The following is a 21860-nucleotide window of genomic DNA, read 5'->3' on the forward strand; positions in this document are numbered from 1 at the left end:
TTGAGCAAACAAATTTTTAAGGTTGTGGTTACTGTTAACAGATTTCTGTTTTTTTTTTTTGTTGTTGTATTTTTCACATTTTCACAATCTGTATTTGGGTTACATTGGGCCATTTTCAGACGGGGGAAAATATCCATATTACAGTCAGTTTACAATTTTGATTCTGTATTCAATAAGTGTTTGGCATAAAAAGGACAAAATAGTCGATTCCTCAACTTTAGCCCTATATTGGATTCAACTCTAGAAAAACAAACTATTGTAAAGAGAGTTGACTCTATAGTTTAGGAATCCTTAGGAATTGATTCTTTTGTTTTAACAAATTATTTTTCAATGTTTTGATTGACTCATACCAGTGAATTAGTGGTTGGGCCACTTTTTGTACAGAGCGTTACACAGTATTTGTTAATATGTGTCTCCCCCCTAAGCTGCTGCTGATTTGTATGTGGTTTAGTGCATAACTTTTGCAACTAATTCCAGAGCAGTCTGTTTTTTGTGAAATTCCTCATTTAAAACAGAAGCAGTGACTCGAATGATGTAAGGCTATATGTCATTTAAAGGGAAAATTGTGAAATATATCTATACACTAGACAAATTTGGACATTTGCAGTTATAATATGGTCTTTGTGTCATGTAAGAAAAAAAAATTAATTAAAAACATTTAGTGAGTGATAACTACTGCAACCTTTCTGCTGCACCACACTTTCTTTTTTTAGAAGAGATGATTCAATATTTACAATGTTTAAAAATGTAATTCTATTTATAAGGCCTAAATGTTAAAGGGGTGGTTGATTATGATTTTACTTTTTTAATTTTAGTTAGTGTGTAATATTGCTGTTTGAGCATAAACAACATCTGCAAAGTTGCAATGCTCAAAGTTCAAAGCAAAGGAAAGCAAAAAGTGACAACTTTAACATGCTATATAAAAATATCGGTGGGGTATTTTGAGCTAAAACTTCACATACACACAAAGACTTCAAAGACTTATTTTACATCTTGTGAATTTTTATCAACTCCAGCTCCACAAACTTGTGGGGTTGTTAGCATTTGAGCATATAAAATAATCTCAGTTTGAAAAGAACCTACTCAAAAGAACAATACACTCACAATTTGAACATGGCTTTCAAGCAAGTTTTACTCGAAACAATATCAATAGTTTATTTAAAAAGTTTAAAAAAAATTTACAGCAGGAAAAAAAAAAGTATACTCAAATTTCCATTATGTTTTCATTAAGACTTTATTGATTTCCTGTCCTGGAATTGTAAAATTCTCTGATATTTCCAGGTTTTCTATTACTGGCGTCATTCATGGACTGACTGGGATGTTCTCCGCTTATTTTCAGCTCTTCTGGATGTGATGTCATAAACCACTATGGTAACAGTAGCCACGCCCACCACAGCAGAGATGACCAATCGAATCACAGCTTCAGTGAAACCACAACAGTGGACAGAGTCTAAAGACAGAAAAAGAGGTTTTATTGAGAACTCACCAACAGCTTTTCAACTGGAAGCAATTGCTCTAACAGATCTCTGACATATCTCACTCCTCAAGAGCACTCCCCTATTTTCAGGATGGGTTCCAGTCTACATTTGTCTGTGGTATTTATATATAAATGTAGTAATATCACCCTTGATGTACCTGCACATGTCTGACAGAATTGACTGATGTCCAGATGTTGAGTCTGGTTGCTGATGGGATTGTTCAGCACACAACTGTAGGTGTTGTTATCCTGATATTCCACCTCCAGAGGTAGAGAGAGACTGATGCTGAGATCAGACACACTGATGCTGGACAATACACTGATTCCTTTGTACCAGGAGAGAGTCACATCACTCACATTCACAGCTGAACACAGCAGTGAACATTTGGACACTGATGATGATGAACCATTTGAAGAGTCTCTGATAATGACAGGTATGGGAAGATGAGCTGGAAACATGAGAGAATAATGTCAAATAAATCTGGGATAAACGAATTTAAATTGCCCCTATTATGCTATTTTAAAGTCTCCTAATTTTGTTTTGGAGTCTCCTACAACATGTTTACATGCATCAAAGGTCAAAAAACACTTTAATTTTCTCATAATATACATTGCACATCACCACACTGTTCAATGATTCTGAAACGACTCGATGGATGAATCAGTTCCTCTAAATCCTTCCTTTTCGAGAGCCTGCTCTGCTCTGATTGGACAGCTCAGTCTGTTGTGATTGGTCTACCGCATACCGTGTTTCGAAAGCTAACTCCGATAACGAAACATTAGAAACAACCTTCATTGAAAGGTCGACTTGAGCAGGACGTTTCTCAGTGATACGCTACTCAGTTTGAGGTACATTATATGAGATGTTTTAACTGTAATTCCTCTCCATTAGCATTAACAAGTGTTTGTCCATCAACAAAAACGATGTGCATATTTTTAATTTATTGCAGTGCATATAACGGTGCATATGTTCGCCCAGCACTAATGTGAATGACTGATGTAACAAACGTTTGTAAAACAAATCTTTCTCCAACCTTTATATTTACTCAAAGTAGTGAGAACGACAGACAATCTGCATTAATAGACAGTTTTAGGTAATAGTGGCCCACATCTGATTAGCATTAACTATTTCAGTAAGTGAATCCCGCAGTCGTCAGTAAAATAACGTGTTGTGGGCTGGTCAAGTTGTTTGCAGGCGGAAAACGTACAACAGTATGCAATTGTATCTTCTAGTGACGTAGAACCGTAAAGCTGTAGGATTCAAGTTAAAAACGACTCGTATTGGCGGTTCAGAGTCGATTCTTTCTTTTGGGACACAATAACTTTATTTATCGTGCACTTTCGACTTTACAACTTTGCAGAACGTTTACATTCACAAACCGCTATATTACACACTGCATGAAAGGGAATATTCGAAAAACCATTATAGGGGCACTTTAATATCAACCGTATCTGTGTCCTGCTGTCAATTAATATTTTTAACATATTAGAATATATAAAACATTTCAAAATATAAAATAATTAAAATGATGTATTGTTAAAATATGGCAAGGAAAGACTACTCACTGTAGACAGTAACATTGAATGATTCTCTTAAGACTAGAGTGCGCATTTGATAAAGTCCAGAGTCTGTGGTTCTGATGTTGCTGATGGTCAGAGATCCAGTCTGATTGTCGATCTGTAGTCTGTCTCTGAATATGTCATCATCATCATAATATGTAATATCACATGTCTCCTCATCCAACCAAAAAACTTTGACTATCAGAGTATTTTCAGGTCCAATCCACAACTGTCTTTTATGTATTTCATGTCTGTGTTTATCAATAACATTAAGAGTGACAGAATCTCCCTCCATCACTGTCACTATCTTCACTCCATCTATCAGAACCAAACACACATAGATAATCAGAATAAATAACAGTTCATGTAAATCCTCTCACTGTACTGAACCTAAAGTCATAAATCATGTTTAACTCACCAACCAGATGCCAGAAACAGAAGAAAATGAATATGCAAAACATTTTTTCAAAAGAATAAGATTAAAACATTCCACAAATCTGAAGAAATGCAAAATACGTTATTGATCTCAAATATAGTCTGCTGATCGTTTGAGTATTGAGTCTAATGAGGAACTTTTCTGTCAGTAAGAATGTCTCCTTCAGTCTTCACACCTCTATAAATGGTTTGATGTTCTCAAAAGTATGAGATTAAAACCAAATAAAACCTGCTAATCGTTTTAGTAGCCTTAAACTAATGAGTCTAATGGAGGAACTTTTCCTTCTGTCTGTTCCTCAATCTCTGAGTCACGTGTTACAGTCCATACAGCACTTATTTTTTGCCATAATATTAACAAGATTTATTAAAAAAAACTATTTATTTATTCATTTGCACATCTGCATATTCAATTTAAATTATGTTTGGCTCCAGAATGATTAGTCACGTGACATTTATACTGGAGGTGTTTGGCTATAAAACCACATCTAAACTGAGTTAAAAGACAGCAGAAAAGCAGTCCTGCACCGTATAAACCCACACATATGGACCTTTTTCACATTTCAAGGTTTCTCAGAAGCGGAAGTCGTCATAGTTGGGTAAATATTTATAGCGCCGATGAATGAGAGACTATTTTTTGTGTTCCTATTTGCTCAAATAGCAAAAGTAAAACTCCGCAATTAACACCTTTCAAAAAGATTGAAGGCAGTCAGAAGAGAGAAAAAAAAGTATTAGAAACAACCTCATGGCAGCATAGTTTCTTGTAATTTGATGCGAAAGTAATATAATACAAAGTATTGTTATTAATGTAGGCCACATAAAAATAAAATGAAAATATAAAAAACGTTGCAGGATTTACGATGTTGATGACCGTTACAACGCCTCTTCACAGTCTGTGAAAAGGGTCTATTGAGCTCATGCATTTGAGGAAGTGAATTAGTTTCACACATCTATTTCTGCTGATCACCTGTGAAGCTGCAGTCAGCATTTTTATCATTTTAAAAAATGTTAGACAAACGTCCAACTAAAACATTTCAGACAAAAAAAAATGTTCCATGAACAATGTAGGCTAAATGACGTTTATGTGCTTCAAAAAAAAAAAAGGCAGAAAAACAAAAGAAAGAAAGAAAACATCCATAGCGTATTCACTTTAATAATCTCTCTTTAATAATTGATTGTACCTTTAATTCATGAAGAAGCTAACCAGTTGATGACACTGTGCTAAATCATATGTTAGAGATGATGTGAAAGAGACAGAACTACAGTAGCCTACTACATGTAGTTAAAAGGATGACCACATAATCATTGAACAGACCAAACCCTAATCTGGACAACATAGTCTAAGTTCAAGTCCTTTTGCCAACGGTGAACTCTGCAGTCAGTAGCTACAGTTTAAAATGTACAGACTGCCGCTACATTTTACACAAACTAAACTTACTCTTTGTCACTTTCCTGTAGAGCTGATAAAACGTCTACTCCACCTGCTTGATTCATATTCTTCTTCTTTTTTCATTATCACACTGATACAGATTATTTACATTTAAAGCATTTGAGATTGTAAAATGATCTCCAGGAAACCCTTCAAATCTCCTGAGATTCAAACAAACAACCTTCAGTTCCTGATGCTCAGTTTAAACTGGATTCAGCCCTGACTGAACAAGCAAATTATACACAAGAATTTTTAATATTGTTCAACGTCATGCTTTAGATTTAAACTGTCTTTGAAGAAGAGAGTAAGTGCAAATCAATATTCTTTATTTGAAAAAAAGAAATCACAATATTCTGTGCAAAAGCTTATTAAGACTTCAGCATCTAACAGGGTTCCCGCTCTTTTTGACCAATGGATCTCCATGACTTTTCTTGTTAATCACTGGATAAGGATCATTTTGATTCTGAATCATTTAGACTAATGAAAAAGAAAAAGAAATCCCATTCAAGGTTTTGTGTGACTGTGGGAATCCTGACATATTGCACAGATGTGAAAACATATGGATCATTAATCAGGGACTGACTGGGATGTTCTCCGCTTCTTTTCAGCTCTTCTTGATCTGATGTCATAAACCACTATGGCAACAGCGGCCACGCCCACCACAGCAGAGACGACCAATCGAATCACAGCTTCAGTGAAACTGTAACAGTGGACATGGTCTGGAGACAGAAGAGGTTTTATTGAGAACCTGCACTTTAAGATAAAACACACCAACAGCATTGCAACAGAACTAGATTTACCTGGATGTGTCTGACAGAGTTCAGTGTCCAGATGTTGAGTCTGGTCAATGAATGAATTGTTCAGCACACAACTGTAAGTGTTGTTATCCTGATATTCCACCTCTAGATGTAGAGAGACGCTGCTGATGACATCAGACACACTGATGCTGGACAATACACTTATTCCTTTGTACCAGGAGAGAGTCACATGACTCACATTCAACACTGAACACAGCAGTGAACATCTGGACTCTGATGATGATGAAGAACATGTAGAGTCTCTGGTGATGACTGGAATAGGAAGACGAGCTGGAAAACATTAGAGAATAATGTAAAACAAATTACTATTTACTATAGAAATATTCTGGGATAAATTAATTTAAGCTCTATCAACAGTATCCTGTGCTGCCAATTAATATTGGTTTAAAATACAGTATTGACATATAAAATATTTCAAATGATTGATTGTTTAAATGTTGATGAAAGAACACTGTAGTGACTATCCTTAATCAAATTGTCCTGTTAGTCACTTCTTGGGTCTGCAGAGGGGTTAGACGCTTCATTTGTCTAAGAAATCCATTGTCCACCAAGTTGCACAGAAAATAAACTGATTTGAACTGAGAAAAAGTAATGCAAACTTAATGAAATCAAAACAACTTTTGCTGGCAAACAAACAGAAGGCAAGGTCTAAAGACCATGTGCTCCCAGCTACACCCAGAGCTTAAAGCTTCTCCTGTCCTGCAGAGGGAGCACCTCTCAAGAAAACAAAGATTTACACAATTATCCTTCAAATAAGGCAAATAAATGGCTCCTACAAACAAATTAAATTCAACTACTCACTGTAGACAGTAACATTGAATGATTCTCTCTGAAAAAATGAAGAGTGTAGTTCATAAAGTCCAGAGTCAGTGGTTCTGATGTTGCTGATGGTCAGAGATCCAGTTTGATTGTCGATCTGTAGTCTGTCTCTGAATATGCCATCATCATCATTATATATAATATCATATGTCTCCTCATCCAACCAAAAAACTTTGACTATCAGAGTATTTTCAGGTCCAATCCACAACTGTCTTTTATGTATTTCATGTCTGTGTTTATCAATAACATTAAGAGTGACAGAATCTCCCTCCATCACTGTCACTATCTTCACTCCATCTGTATCAGAACCAAACACATATAGATAATCAACAGGGTTCTCAAGTCTCACGCATTGGCCGTGAGACACACGCAATTCAACCAGTTCACACGCTCACACGCCACACCGTGTATTTCTCACGCTGAAAAGGCAATGCCAACCAAGTTGTCCTGCAAGCTTTATATATAACGTTGTATACGAGGCGCAGGCACACAAAGTGAAGTTTCCTGCCGCCAGCATGTATCTCGGCCAGATTGCGTTCGTTACTAGGCAACATAGATGCGCGAACACACGGAAGTTGACGGAACATTCTCGGCCACCGTACGTTCGTTACTAGGTAACCAACAACATCGCGCGAACACACGTCGTGATGATGGAGAAGGTAAAGTTGGAAGAAAGCTCGTCTTAAAGCTCGTCTTAAAGCCGGCCGCACACCGGACGCGCAGCTCAGCGCCGCGCAGCGCCACGTCTAGGACAACTGTCACCTGAAAATCCGTTAGCATCAGCAATTTTCTGATTTCTGTAAATAAATATAAAACTAAATGTATATTGCAGCACGGGGTTAAGTATATACATTATGTATATCCATTATATACATTAACTACGATTTGAGACACATAAATGTAAATTTAATATAAAACTATGTAAATGGCGCTGTGTGGCGCGGCAGGGTTTTGAACACGGTCCTGAGCCGTTGCTGGGCGCCGCGGACAGACGCCGCCGGTGTGTGTACTCTCATAGAGAATAATGTGTTCGAATTTAAAAGACGTGGCGCTGCGCTGCGCGGCGCTGAGCTGCGCGTCCGGTGTGCGGCCGGTGTTCCGGAGAATTCGGTTCCCCTGTTTCCCCTCAGCGCGCCGCGCGTGCGCAACATCAAGACGAAAATCATGACCTCATAATTCCGCGCAAGCTTCGTTCAGCGGATATATTGTGCATTTGTGTGTTTTACTATTTACTCTCCATCGCAGTTATATACATTTACCTACTCTCCATCACAGTAATGTACAGTTTACGTTGTTTACTAGATAATTTGCGGTTACATGTAGGTTTTAAAGTATAGAATGTATTGTTTTCAGATGTTTTAATGTACATCGTATTTGTTAATTTCAAGTTCTTTTTATTATTGTTATTATTATTATTATTATTACTGTGTGTTTTAATGTAGCCTACATCGTGTTTGTGTCTTTTTGTCAGTTTTGCTGCACACATAAATAAACTATATTGCACTGCACAATAAGTACTGTGTTGTTATTTTCATTTACGATATTTTATGATAGGCCTAGGTTACGTTTTGTCTACCCGGAGGCCCAGAAAAAGTGGTTCCCCCCCTGTATATTACCTTGTGAGGATTTATAACACACTAGAGTGATGCTGGTGATGCATTTAATTGTCTTCTTTTACATGTAAACACTGTCATCCACAGATCAGACTCTTCCACTGAGAACACAGGGGGAACAGTATAACCAGGAGGCCCAGAAAAAGTGGTTCCCCCCCTGTATATTACCTTTTGAGGATTTATAACACACTACAGTGATGCTGGTGATGCATTTAAGTGTCTTCTTTTACGTGTAAACACTGTCATCCACAGATCAGTCTCTTCCACTGAGAACACAGGGGGAACAGTATAACCTGGAGGCCCAGAAAAAGTGGTTCCCCCCCCTGTATATTACCTTTTGAGGATTTATAACAGTCTGCCCACCATATATTCCCGCCAGATTTATTTTCTCCCATCCCCCACCCATACTCGCACATACACACATTTGAATTTATAACACAAACACGTACTATTATTCATTCTCATTATTTCTTATAACACATCAATTTAAATAAATAAATAAATAAAAAAACGACATTAATTAGCGCCCTGTCACGGCTGTCACATACTGCGCTTCTGGTTATGTGGTGATCACACAATAATAATAAAAAAGGATTGTAACTTTTGCGTGTGAATGAAGAAACATTTATGAGGTACGTTTTGCTGTTTTATTTTCATACAACACCAAAAAATATTTGTATTAAATAATACGATGCATTTTCTGTCATGATTAATGACATACTGCCGATATTTTATAGTGATTGTTTAATTTACTAACTATTCCGAATGTGTAGCTAACTTTACTAATTCTACATTACAAGAAGTCTAAACACTTTAAATAAGATTAAATTTAGACCTTTTTATTTTTCAGAATGGATCCGACACAATATGAGGAGATATTAAACTACCAAATTAGTGGAAAATACCCCGAGAATTTAACAAAATCAGAAAAGTATGTAATTCGGCGACGTGCTCATCACTATGTTGTCCAGATACTGTACTGTAATTCACACTTGTTTATAGTTTGCATATATCCGACAATATCAATATGTGGTAGCTATTGCATAAAAAAAGAAATGCTAGCGCAGGTGGATGTCCAGTTTTCACTACAGTCAGAGTCGTCATTGCCCATTCAAACCGAGGGGGCACGTACGCGCTCAGCGCTCGTCATATTTCATATATCATAACTGTTCAGTGTTTTCAACCATAGTTTATCTTATATTTTTGTCTGACATTTAGATACAGATAAGTACTAGCAAAATATATAATAATAAGCTGCCAAATCTCACGCATTCACCGTGAGACACACGCAATTGACACTTTTCACACGCTCTCATGCCACATTTTCTCACGCACAGAAAAATCGCTGAGATCATCTAGCTAATAGTAAATAAACACGAATGAATGTTTGAAAGATACAGTACAACTTACCGAAATGCAGAGCCGGACAGTAACGGAGTACATTTACTTGAGTACAGTACTTAAGTACAATTTTGAGGGATCTGTACTTTACTCGAGTATCATTTTTGGGGAGTACTCATGACTTTACTCAAGTACATTTGAGAGGCAAATATTGTACTCTTTACTCCGCTACATTTCTATCCATAACCGTGACCCGTTACTTCTTCTAAAAAAATAATAAATAAAAAAAAAGGAAAAAAGAAAAAGCGAGCGACAGTGCGCGAGAGAGACCGAGGGCCCTATCTTGCACCCAGCGCAATTGACTTTGTACACCGACGCATGTATCATTCCTATTTTGCACCCGCGCAAAGCGCGTTTTTTCCTCCACAGAAGCACGTCGCTAAACTAGGGAATGAACTTGCCGGGGCGGTTCAGCGCAAAAAAGGAGGCGTGTTCCAGCGCAAACGTTCCTTCATGCTATTTTGCAGGTTTAGAAAACAGTTGCGCCACTAACCAGGAAAAAATGGTTTAAAGTCAGTGGCGCGTTGCGCATGTTATTCATATGCTATTTTAAGGGCGCATGCTTGGCCATAATCAATGTAGCGTGTGCACAACGCGCATACACTTTGATTCTCTCATCTACACAGAAGCAGCAGTTTTCATTTTTGCAAATTATACATTATTACGATAGATAGATAGATAGATAGATAGATAGATAGATAGATAGATAGATAGACAATTTATTATAAAAGCATACATCTAGCTTACACATTTACCCAAATTATCATACGCCTTTTTAACCGAAGTTAATTTGGGTGGGTTTCTCCATCCCCAACGTCCCTGACGAGAGCGTTGCTCTCCTCGGCTGTGAACCGCTCCTCGCGTGCGTCTGGCAAATCCGCCGTTATAATAGGAATCCGCTTTAGAACAAGCGCGCCTGCTCTTAAAGGGAATGTGAGATGACGCTCTGATTGGTTTATTTCACGTTACGCCCAAACCACACCTATGAATAATTAAGCTACTTCAGACCAACCCATTTTAGATTTGCGTCGGGCGCAAGAGTCATTTATCCCGCCGGGAAAATAGCAACAGTGCCAAGACCCGCCCACAAAGTTACTTGCGCTTTGCGCTTTGACACTTGCGTTTCAGATCGTTAAAATAGGGCCCCGAGTGTGTCTGCGCGAGCGAACGGCTCTCTCTCTCTCTCTGCTCGTTCATTCAGTTAAACATGCGCCCTGTCACAAGCGGCAGTTCATCTACTTTACTCACCGATCAAAAGACTTTGGCGGGACAAAAATTCACTTTGGCGAGCGCTAAAACAAGTTCAATGCAGGAAAATTCATGCGTGAATTTAACTGAGTAGTACATGACCATGCACTCGCACAAATGGCACCACATACAATTTGAACTCGCACATTCTCAATAAAATGGTCGCATATTTGGTCGCAGTCTGGAACCCTGCACTGTAAAAAATTATTTCCATGATTTGTTAACACAACATATTTTCTTTTGTCAAATCAACTAAGATGCACTAATGTTGTTAAGATAACAAAACATTTTAAGTTAAGGCTTATTAAACTAATGGCTTGGTGGCAATGCACTGATATAAAATAAAAACATTAGTTGATTCTACTAATAGATAGTTCACTAGACCTCTGAGTCTTAGTTTTCCCTGCGCATGCGCCGGACGCACGGCAGTATGACACAGACGACACTTGAACGCGAGGGCGCGATTTTCTCTTCAGCTTCTTCAGAAGCACGCAAAGACGGTTTATGGTAAGTACTTTTAAAATTCACTGTCTTAATAGATTAGCAGCTAGACTGGTTTTGTCTAAGGGTAATTTCATTTATTTCCTAGGCAGCGAAAATTCAGAAGAAGGTTTAAATCTATAATAATTGTGCCTCAGAAATTTCAGAAGTTTCCATTGAGGTTATTTTAAAATAGTGTGTTTCGTATCTTTACAGTTTAGTAAGGCTGTTAGTGAAGCGTTTCAACCTTAAAATAATCCCGATAAATAATAATATTTTAGTTATTTTTCATTTTCGTCTTGATTAGATAAACATGAATTGCCCGTTTTAAAATAAAATGCATTCAGGTTAAGTTACCTTTAAGAGAAGAAGGAAACGGCGATAAGTAATAGAGATTGAACTGTTATACATGTGCTTCTTAAGCAATAAGTGTTCAAATGAATCTTTTTATGTGATATTTCAGACGTGTTGATCTTTTGAACATGTTTACACGACGTAACTTGGACTAACGTTAACGTTGCAGCTGAACGGAAAGGCGGCATTTTCTTCTAGGCTGTTTATGGTAAGTAGGCCTAATTAATCTTAACTGGTTTTGTCTAAGATTAATTTAATGTATTTCCTAGGCGGCAAAAAGTCTGAAAATGGTTTAAATGTATTATAATTTTGCCTCAGAAATGTCTTCCTCTTTCGTTGACCCGTTTCCATTGAGTCCATTTTAATATAGGCCTACATAACGTTAACGTTAACTTAGTGGTTTAAAGTTAACGTAGCGTTAGTTGCTTTCACACATGAGCCTTTTATACATTTTTTACATTTTAGAGATTGTGTGAACAGATCCTAAACAGGTTAAAGATGTGAGGAGCAGATGGCCTGCTTTATTTACCCAGAGACAGGTTAGCATTCTTTACTAAAACATGGGTTACTTTTGTAATACAGTATTGCCTTGCATTATAAACGTCTTTATTAACTACCTATTCTAAAACTTAAAACACGTATTTATTAATTTTTATCTTTAGAACCCATTTCTCAATACTTGGGTTACTATGTCAAAACATTTCACACAGTAAGCACAACAGTGATCTATGTGGGTTAAAGGGATAGTTCACTTTGATATTCATTTTTGATATGTTTTAGCTTAACTCGAGGGCATCCAAGATGTAGGTGTCTTTGTTTCCGCAGTAGTTTCAATTTTGATATTTTTAGGTCAAACCGTTCTTGTCTGTCAGTCATATAATGCAGGTCTGTGGTCACTGTCTCAAACCCCAAGCACAGAGTCCAAATTAAAACAATTCCCCATCGTCCAAATGAAACAATTCCCCATCGTAAGTACACATTGATGGCCTAAGACACGAAACGAGCGGTTTGTGTGAGAAAACGAACAGTATTTATATCGTTTTTATCTCTTGAAAACAACACACGTCCAAATGATCTGACGGTGCGGGCGGGTATAGATATATTCATAGATGTCGCCTTGGCTACGGTTTCGTTCCAATGAACTGCAGTAGCGAAGGCGACATCTAGTGTATACATCTATACCCGCATAGCTATATACACTAGATGTCGCTTGGCTACGGTTTCGTTCCAATGAACTGCAGTAGCCAAGGCGACATCTATGTATATATCTATACCCGCCCGCGCCGTCAGATCATTTGGACGTGTGTTGTTTTCAAGAGATAACAACGATATAAATACTGTTCGTTTTCTCACACAAACCGCTCGTTTCATGTCTTAGGCCATCAATGTGTACTTATGATGGGGAATTGTTTCATTTGGACGATGGGGAATTGTTTTAATTTGGACTCTGTGCTTGTGTTTTGAAACAGTGACCATCGACCTGCATTATATGACTGACAGACAAGAACGGTTTGACCTAAAAATATCAAAATTGAAACCACTGCGGAAACAAAGACACCTACATCTTGGATGCCCTTGAGGTAAGCTAAAACATATCAAAAATTAATTTCAAAGTGAACTATCCCTTTAATATCATTTTTGGCCGAATTATCCCTTTAACAGTAGAATTGAAGAAAGCAATTAAATGAACAAATATGAAAATAAAACAAAACCGACTTCACTCACTGTATAAATTATACATTGATACTTATTAAAGCTACTATTAAAGGTTATCAGTCAAGAGCAGTAAGTGGTTTTCTCTTTGCATTTTGTTGTTTTATTAACATTAAAGGGATAGACTTTCTCCTAAAAATTCTAATTGTCATAATTTAGACTACTCTCTCAAGTTGTTTTAAACTCGAATAAGTTTCTTTCTTCTGTTGAAAATAAAAGTTATTTGGAAGAATGTGGGTAACCAAACAGATGATGTACCCCAGTGACTTCCAGTATATTTTTCTCCTATGGAAGTCAATGGGGACCAGCTACTGTTTGGATAGCCACATTTTTTCAAAATATTAATATTAGAAAAAATATTAGAAAGAAATTAATACAGGTTTGGAACAACATTAGAGTGTGTAAATAATGAGAATTTTTATTTTTTGGTGAACTATCTCTTTAAGGACAATAGGCAGCGTGTTTACTATTACTACTGTCTCTGTAAAGGGATAGTTCACTTTGAAATTAAATTTTGGTATGTTTTAGCTTACCTCAAGGGCAAAAAAAGATATAAATACTGTTCATTTTCTCACACGAAGCGCTCGTTTCGTGTCTTAGGCCATCAATGTGTACTTATGATGGGAAATTATTTAATTTGGACTTCTCTGTGCATGCTCTTTCAGATTGTGACCATAGACCTGCATTATATGACTGACAGACAAGAACGGTTTGACCTAAAAATATCAAAATTGAAACTACTGCGGAAACAAAGACACCTACATCTTGGATGCCCTTGAGGTAAGCTAAAACAGACCAAAATTTTATTTCAAAGTGAACTATCCCTTTAAGTAAGAGCTGCGTGCGACGCGTCTATTATACGCATTTGACAAGCAGATTTTCTCTCAATTTTCTCAAGTTTGCTTTCACTTAAGACATAACCTATGTAAACCTTGTGTATTTGACAGTATAAGCACAATAAGCCTCGAAAGATGGCTTAGTCCAGTATTCATGTAGCCTGGCAAGCCAGACATACATCAAGATGTTTAGTCTGGAAACTCACCATAGACACGCTCAATCCGAGGGGCGGGATAAACGGCTGTCTTTCAAATTCCCTCTGCACGCAATAGGACAGCGCTACAACCAACCAGAGCGTTTTCCCAACAGCTGAGCTAACGTTAGATGATAGATTCAACTTTTGCCATATCTGACAGGCAAAAAAAAAAAAGCATTTCTAAACAAACGTGTCGTAAATACTTCACCTTTGGCTTATAGTCAGAAGTTATGCTGTTTGCGTAGATCACGGAGCACGCAGTGACAACCGCGCCCACTACGGTCACATATTATGACGGTCACAGAATCTGGTGTAACACCGGCAAAACTACGAACACATCTTCCATTTTAAAGAATGACTTAAGTGCCGTTCTTTGCTCTTTTCTTAAAGAAAAACTTAACTCCAAGTCCTCCAGAGTCGCGGCCAAAGCCGATTCGAAATACTGTTCGCCAGCAGCCATTCTTTGTTTTCAAGCCAGGGAACGTCACATCTCTGTCGTCATTATGTTAAGCCCGCCCCGCCTACTCTATACGCGTTGTGATTGGCCTGACCCAATTTGGGTTTTTGCAGCTAGAAGGTCTATTGAGAGTGTCTAGAGTCTAGACCCACCTGGCTGCAAAATACATTTTGCTGCTGCTAGGGTGCGTCTAGTTTCTAGGCTAGTATACATGCGCTGGTAGACAGGCTTTTAGTGCCTGTGAGCTTCACATGTACGCACTGAGAAATACACACGTTAGAACAGCGCATCAGCACGCGAATTAAATGTTTAACCGACAAGCCATTAAAGCACATGCAAATTATGAACTTTTGTGAACTGCAGTGTCCCGTTCGGCTGCGTTAACATTTTATGTGAATATACGTTGCGTTGTTCAGTATGTTGGGAGTCAGAGGCGCCAGAACAGCAACTGATAGAATGCACGATACTACGATATTTCTTCAAAAGCAGTCCACGATCAAAAATCATCATATCGCACACCCCTAGTATCGATGCTTAAACGATATATCGTCCAGACTAAGAAAAGTCTATTTTTGTGTTTTAAAATATTTTATCGACACATTGCACTTTGTTGGACTGCAAAGCCTAAAAGTTCTAGTTTCTCAGTAAAATTATTTCACATTATTAGTCATATCTGTTTTTTTATGGGGGTGGGGTTTGGCCAATGCCTTTTCTTTTTTTCAGGGGAGGGGGTCTACCCTTTGTAAAATGTAAAGTTCTTTGGAGTAACTGAAATAATTTTAAGCTATTTTTAACTGACATGGCCAAAACCTAAATTTATTAAAGCATTATTGGTTTAAAATAATTAAAACATTAAAGAACATTTACCATTAATTGTACTATAGATTCTATGGACAATGCAGGCTCACCTCTGTTTAAAACTCATTCATTGTTAACCTACAAATGCTTTGTAATTTTGTAATTTTATGATTCATAGTAATTTCCTTTTTCTCTTATTAGCCAACTGATAAGGAAGAGGTGGTGAAGGGGATGAATGTTGGACTCTTGGTGGTCCCAGAGGAGAACACTGCAAACCTCCTTCCAAAGGAAAAAATTGATGTGGCTGTGGTGTTAGAGGAGGAGATTGTGCTTGATGGCTTAAAGGACGTGTCAAATGCCTTTGCTGTACTAATGGGGCTTCTTTATGCTCTGAATATCACTTACCCCAAGGAGGTCAAATATACATTTGAAGTACTCCAAAAAATGCTCATGAAAGTTGGTGGCGAGGTATGTTCGGCCAGAGTTCACGGAATAAGGAACAAACTGTTCAGTGTTTAGTGGAAGAGGATCTTACTCTCCCCTACTCACACTCACTGACATTCTGACATGTTTTTATTCATCAACTTTGAAGACAATCTCAGAAACAAATATAACTCTTTGCTAGCTCTAATGAAAAGGAGAAATTAATTTTGTTCAAAGATATGCAACTTCAATGTAAGTGTTTTTATTTTTTCTTCTTTCATTGCACTCGCTCATCCATTCACATTAAGCCTTTACAAATGTGGAGTAGATGAAGAAACCTGTTTCGCAGGGTTAGTTTTAAAGGGTTAGTTCACCCAAAAATGAAATTTGTCATTACTCACCCTCATGTCGTTCCAAACCTGTAAGACATTAATTCGTATTTGGAACACAAATATAAAGTCAAGTCAAGTCAACTTTATTTATATAGCGCTTTTCACAATACAGATTGTATCAAAGCAGCTTCACAGTATTAAATAAAATAGTACATCAGTGTTTGTTTCTAGTGTAAAACATCCATGTTTGATAATGCTGATCAATAGTATTGTTGATTGATTAATTAAATTAAGTATCCCCAACTGATGGGGATCAGTTAGTTCTAAAGGGTTAGTTCACCCAAAAATGAAAATTCTGTCAATTACTACTCATATGATAAACTTAATGTAGAGCCACTGTAGTCACTTGGACTATTTTAACGATGTTTTTAATAACTATAATGGGCCAGAGAGTTTGGGTCCCTCTGAAAGCCTATGGAGGAGTGAGACAGCTGTCAGATTTAATCAAAAATATCTCAATTTGTGATCCAAAGATGAACGAAAGACTTAAATGGTTGGAACAACATGAGGGTGAGTAATTACTGACAGAATTGTCATTTTTGGGTGAACTAACTAACCCTCTAAGATATTTTTAATGAAATCTGAGAGCTTTTTGTCCATCCATTGACAGCCTATGCAACTACCACTTTCAAGCGCCAGAAATGTAATATACATCATTGAAAGAATCCATGTGACTCCAGTGGATTAACCTCAAGTTAATGAACTGAGTGCTTTGTTTGCACAAAAAAAAAACAAAAAAAAAAACGTGAATGTGCGTTGGAGATTGATATATTAAAGGCTCATTATTTTTGCACTAAGCACTCACATCGCTTCATAAACTTGAGGTTAATCCACTGGAGTCACATGGATTACTTCAATGATGTCTATTACATTTCTGGGGCTTGAAAGTGGTAGTTGCATAGACTGTCAATGAATGAACAAAAAGCTCTCAAATTTCATTAAAAATATCTTAATTTGTGTTCCAAAGACAAATTAATGTCTTACAGGTTTGGAACGACATGAGGGTGAGTAATGACAAATTTAATTTTTGGCTGAACTAACCCTTTTAATGCTGTTTGAGAAATGCTTTTTAATATTCGTTGAGATTTGTTATGAATAGTGGCCTGATATTTTGTGGTTTGCTTGTCAACAATTTTCTTGTTTCATTCACTTTATGAGGTTGTACATACTCGCATACTCCATACTTGTTTTGTTTTATTGAACAGACAAAATATTGTTTTGAGCAAATGATTTTCATGTGTCATGATCATTAAATGGGTTTTTGTTTTTAATTCTATTGCGCTTAATTTAAGCTGATGTTAATGTCATCACACTGACATTTGTTTATTCTCACAAATCCTTGACATTTATAGCACCAGCTTGTATCCTATTGCTTTAATGTGTTTTAATGTTGTTTTTTTCAAGCAGCAGTTAATTGTCATACTCATTTATACTAAGATATACTTGTCAGACAATTCAATGAATTAATATTTTTGTGAATGTTATAATAAATGTTAAAATTATGGTTTATTTGTGCTGTTATTCCAGAATTTGTTTTAACAAAAAAGATTTTGTCATGTTAAGTTGTGTTGAAGTTGACTTAACTCATAATTTTAAGGCAACCGTGTAAACTTCTTAGTTAATTGTTACAACAAACTATATGTAGTTGACTTAACTCATAATTTTAAGGCAACCGTGTCAACTTCTTAGTTAATTGTTACAACAAACTATATGTAGTTAAGGTTAAGTTGAGTGAACTTAAAATAGTTTGTTCATATAATATTAAATTAAGTTGAGTGAACTTAAATTTGTAAGTTAACTTAATCCCTTTGATTGCTTGAATAAGTTGATACAATATTTAATCTTAAGTTATGACAACAAAATAATAGTTGAAACAACAAAATCACTTGTTGTAAAAACTCACATTTTTAGTTTCAGTGAACTCAAAATTTTAAGGCAACCAGGTAACTTACTTTTTTTAGTCAAGCTAACAAATCATTTTTTACAGTGTGTGATTTGATTGATGAAAAAAAGAGAAACTCACATGTACACACAATTGTTAGCTGAATTTTCTTTTCTGATATTACACATTAATGTAAGCTGAGCATTTGCGTTGATGTTCTTGAGTATGCGGTGTGTTTAACACAGTCGGGTTCAAATGTGGGTGCAAAAAATCCATTAAAACTCTAGCAGAGGTTTGTCAGAGCGTTGCCATTGTGCTATTGCCTTGTGGGCAAGTGAAAATGTTAAATAAAGCAGCATGGTAAAAAGATGAAAATGACTTGATTTTACTTTCAATTTCTTTACATTCTCCAAGGTATTAACTAGGGGTGGAACGGTACATGTATTCGTATTGAACCGAATCGGTACGGGCGTCACGGTTCGGTAGGCTACATGAATTTACACGGAGAATACGGTATAAAAATAAATAAAACTCGCGTGCAAATTAATTAATGTAATGCGGAACTACTGTTAGATACGCGGGTTCTTTAGGGACACCTAATCTGTAGCCCCGCCTTAAGCTAGGTTTGTTTATACCTTCTTATACTGTCTATGGTTTATACTTTCGCCTGCCTCCGCAGCGCGAGCCTCCGCTGACCGTGCGCGCGCCTCCCCAAATGGACGAGGCATTTATACTTAGCGCTCGCCGGTGTATATTCTTTGAAACGACAGGGTGCGACAGGGTGTAATTGTCCTCTAAACCATCAGGAATCAGTGGTTTGAAGTAAGGTAGGCTACACTCGTGAATGTTTATTTTAGTAAAACAACACTTTAGTACACCAAAACCACACAGCAAAATAATCGTGTAAAGCAGTAAACCAGATTATTCCTTGTGACATTAGAAAAAAAAAAATGGATATGAGAACGTAACCTACAACTAAATTAACGTTATCTTACATAATTTCTAAACATTTTTATTTAGTTTTGTGAACCTTTTTATAAAACATGGCCATTTATTTTTATTTAAAGGGCTGATGTCTGCTATTGTAGGCTCATTTTGTTAATGTAAGCAACTAATTTAGACGCAAGAACTGGGTGCCGGTGCTGTGAGATGTACATGCTCGGCCAGATTCGGCTCGAAGTCGTGCGTCTTCGGATCATATGCGGAGCCGTGCGCTAAAAGCCGTGCACTGCACACCGCCAAGCAAAATGTGGCCTTGCACACCCAACGCGCATGACCGCCCACACCACAATGACGACATTTTTGCTGCGCGCACCCTCGCGCTCGTGCGTCCACACATAAATAAGAGATGCTTTATTTTTAGTTTTATAGCTGATTGTCTTATTTTGTTTACATCTTACTTTACACACTTCAGGGCAGGCTGTTGCAGCTAGCTCAGGGGAGAGACTGTATGACACTAGGTGGTACAGCCTGAGACATGCACAATAAAAAAAAAAATTGCCTTCTGCATTTTTGTTTTGCTTTTCCCTCCATTGTACCGAACTCGTACCGAACCGTGATGTCTGAACTGAGGTATGAACCGAACCGTGACTTCTGTGTACCGTTCCACCCCTAGTATTAACATTAACATTTTTCATAACTCCATGTAGGACGTTTCTGTACATAAATGTAAGCACTATGGCAGTAGTAATGCAATATTTAGAAAATGTACTCTTGTACTCTTGGTACTCAAGTACTTTTAAAAACAAGTACTTTAGTACTTTTACTTGAGTAGACATCTGACTGTAGTACTTTTACTTGTACTTGAGTAAAATTTAGCAAGGGGTATCTGTACTTTTACTCAAGTAATAAAGCTGTGTACTCTGTCCGCCTCTGCCGAAATGTATATTCCTCATACATAATATCGACCAATCAATCAAACAAAGGGGTCAATAAAACCGCTGGAGAACAATTGTCACACAACATTTACCTCAGGAAACCATGATGACCATAATATAGGCACGTTAGTTGGCTAGAAAAAAAAGAGCTATAGAGAGTATTTTGCTAAATATGTGTACTATATTACATATTTATTATATTTTTACTTTTATCATTAAATAAAGTTATTATAATAAAAACGTATTATATTTAATTTGAGTTATTTTTAACCTTAAATAATACTAGCTGCTGATAGGGCTCTCTGTATGTTTACAGAATTAGGTGAGCTGTTTTTTTCATGAGGTAAATTAATGCCTATCTTGTGTAGCCTACCTAATATTTATCCAAATGAGTCAATATTAAATCAAATCAAAATAAATGAATTGCAATAATAAAAAAGTGTAGCTTACCAGAAATTGTACCATGTAAACACTGTAACATGTCACTAAACCTAATAAAATTCAGTTTAGTTACTAAAATATTTTGTCATTTTATTTTCACAAAAGTTTTTTTAAAAACATGAAAGTAGACACTTTACTTGCATTTTAATATGTTTTTTTAAATGTTTTATAAGTAAAATTACTTCTGTAAATTTAATTTGACGTGGACACACACACACACGCTAAAACACACAAACTATTTTGATTTAATTTTTCATAGATGGAGTACTCTTTTATATCCGCCATAAGGGCACAGAAAGACAGGTGAAAGTAAAAGTGGTCAGAGGTGCTGCAGAAGCAGACAGCATTTTTAAAGAATTCCATGCCAGTGAGGCAGGTGGGCATAGTGGCAAGGAGAAGACAACACATGCCATTTCTAATAGATACTATTGGCCTGGAATGTCAGTTGATATCGAAAACTGGGTGAGTTTTAATAACATTTTGCTAAATTGTATAAACAGTGCCAGTTCCTATAAAAATAAAAAAATAAAAGAATACTAAACAATGTTTTTTATTCCTCTCTTCAGATTAAATTGTGTTTTGCGTGCCAGGCGAATAGACCTATCAAACTCCAGGAAGAGTACACTCCAATAATTGTGTGTCTTCTTTTTCTTCTTCTTCTACAAATGTTGTCCAAAAATACATTGCCTGATTTGTTTGTGTAGGTGACTGAACCATGGCAGTTGGTTGGCATGGACTTAATTGGCAAGTTGGCGATGAGTTCAAGTGGGAATCAGTAAATCATGTTTAACTCACCAATCAGATGCCAGAAACAGAAGAAAATGAATATGCAAAACATTTCTTCAAAAGTATGAGATTAAAACATTCCACAAATCTGAGGAAAGCAACAGAAATGTGCAATTAATCTCAAATAAAGTCTGCTGATCGTTTTAGTATAAACTGTAGAAAATGAGTTTAATGGAGGAACTTTTCTGTCGGTATGTCTCCTTCAGTCTTCAAGCCTCTATAAATGGTTAGATGTCTGTTCCTCAATCTGAGTCATTTCACAAGTTGTGTTTGTGTCCAAAATGATTAGTCACATGGCATTTATACTGCAGGTGATTGGATTTAAAATCTGACAGCAAAACTGAGAGAAAAGACTGAAAGAAGAAAGCATGCAGACCGTGTACTTCTTCTATTGAGATGAATGAACGGCTAGCTTTCTCCATATAGA

General features: G+C 36.7%; 1 protein-coding gene across 3 annotated transcripts; it reads right to left on the bottom strand.

The window, feature by feature from the left end:
• Positions 1 to 1109: 1109 nt before the first annotated feature.
• Positions 1110 to 21681, bottom strand: LOC307169157 (CD48 antigen-like). Of its 3 annotated transcripts, XM_079889616.1 has the most exons (6): positions 6518 to 7281; positions 5699 to 6294; positions 5482 to 5617; positions 3044 to 3355; positions 1636 to 1926; positions 1110 to 1450 (listed from the first exon to the last, which is right to left on the bottom strand). In XM_079889616.1, the coding sequence occupies exons 3-6, from the start codon at positions 5525 to 5527 to the stop codon at positions 1299 to 1301; spliced, it is 801 nt and encodes a 266-aa protein (XP_079745742.1). In that variant the 5' UTR covers positions 5528 to 5617; positions 5699 to 6294; positions 6518 to 7281; the 3' UTR covers positions 1110 to 1298. The 3 variants fall into 3 exon arrangements, with proteins under 3 accessions (XP_079745742.1, XP_079745744.1, XP_079745743.1); XM_079889618.1 differs by lacking the exons at positions 5482 to 5617; positions 5699 to 6294; positions 6518 to 7281 and adding an exon at positions 3456 to 3729; XM_079889617.1 differs by lacking the exons at positions 1110 to 1450; positions 1636 to 1926; positions 3044 to 3355 and adding an exon at positions 21443 to 21681 and having other exon boundaries at positions 4604 to 5617; positions 5699 to 5986; positions 6518 to 6832.
• Positions 21682 to 21860: the final 179 nt, after the last annotated feature.

This window comes from Squalius cephalus (genome assembly GCF_949319135.1).
Source record: "Squalius cephalus genome assembly, chromosome: 13".
NCBI lineage: Eukaryota > Metazoa > Chordata > Actinopteri > Cypriniformes > Leuciscidae > Squalius > Squalius cephalus.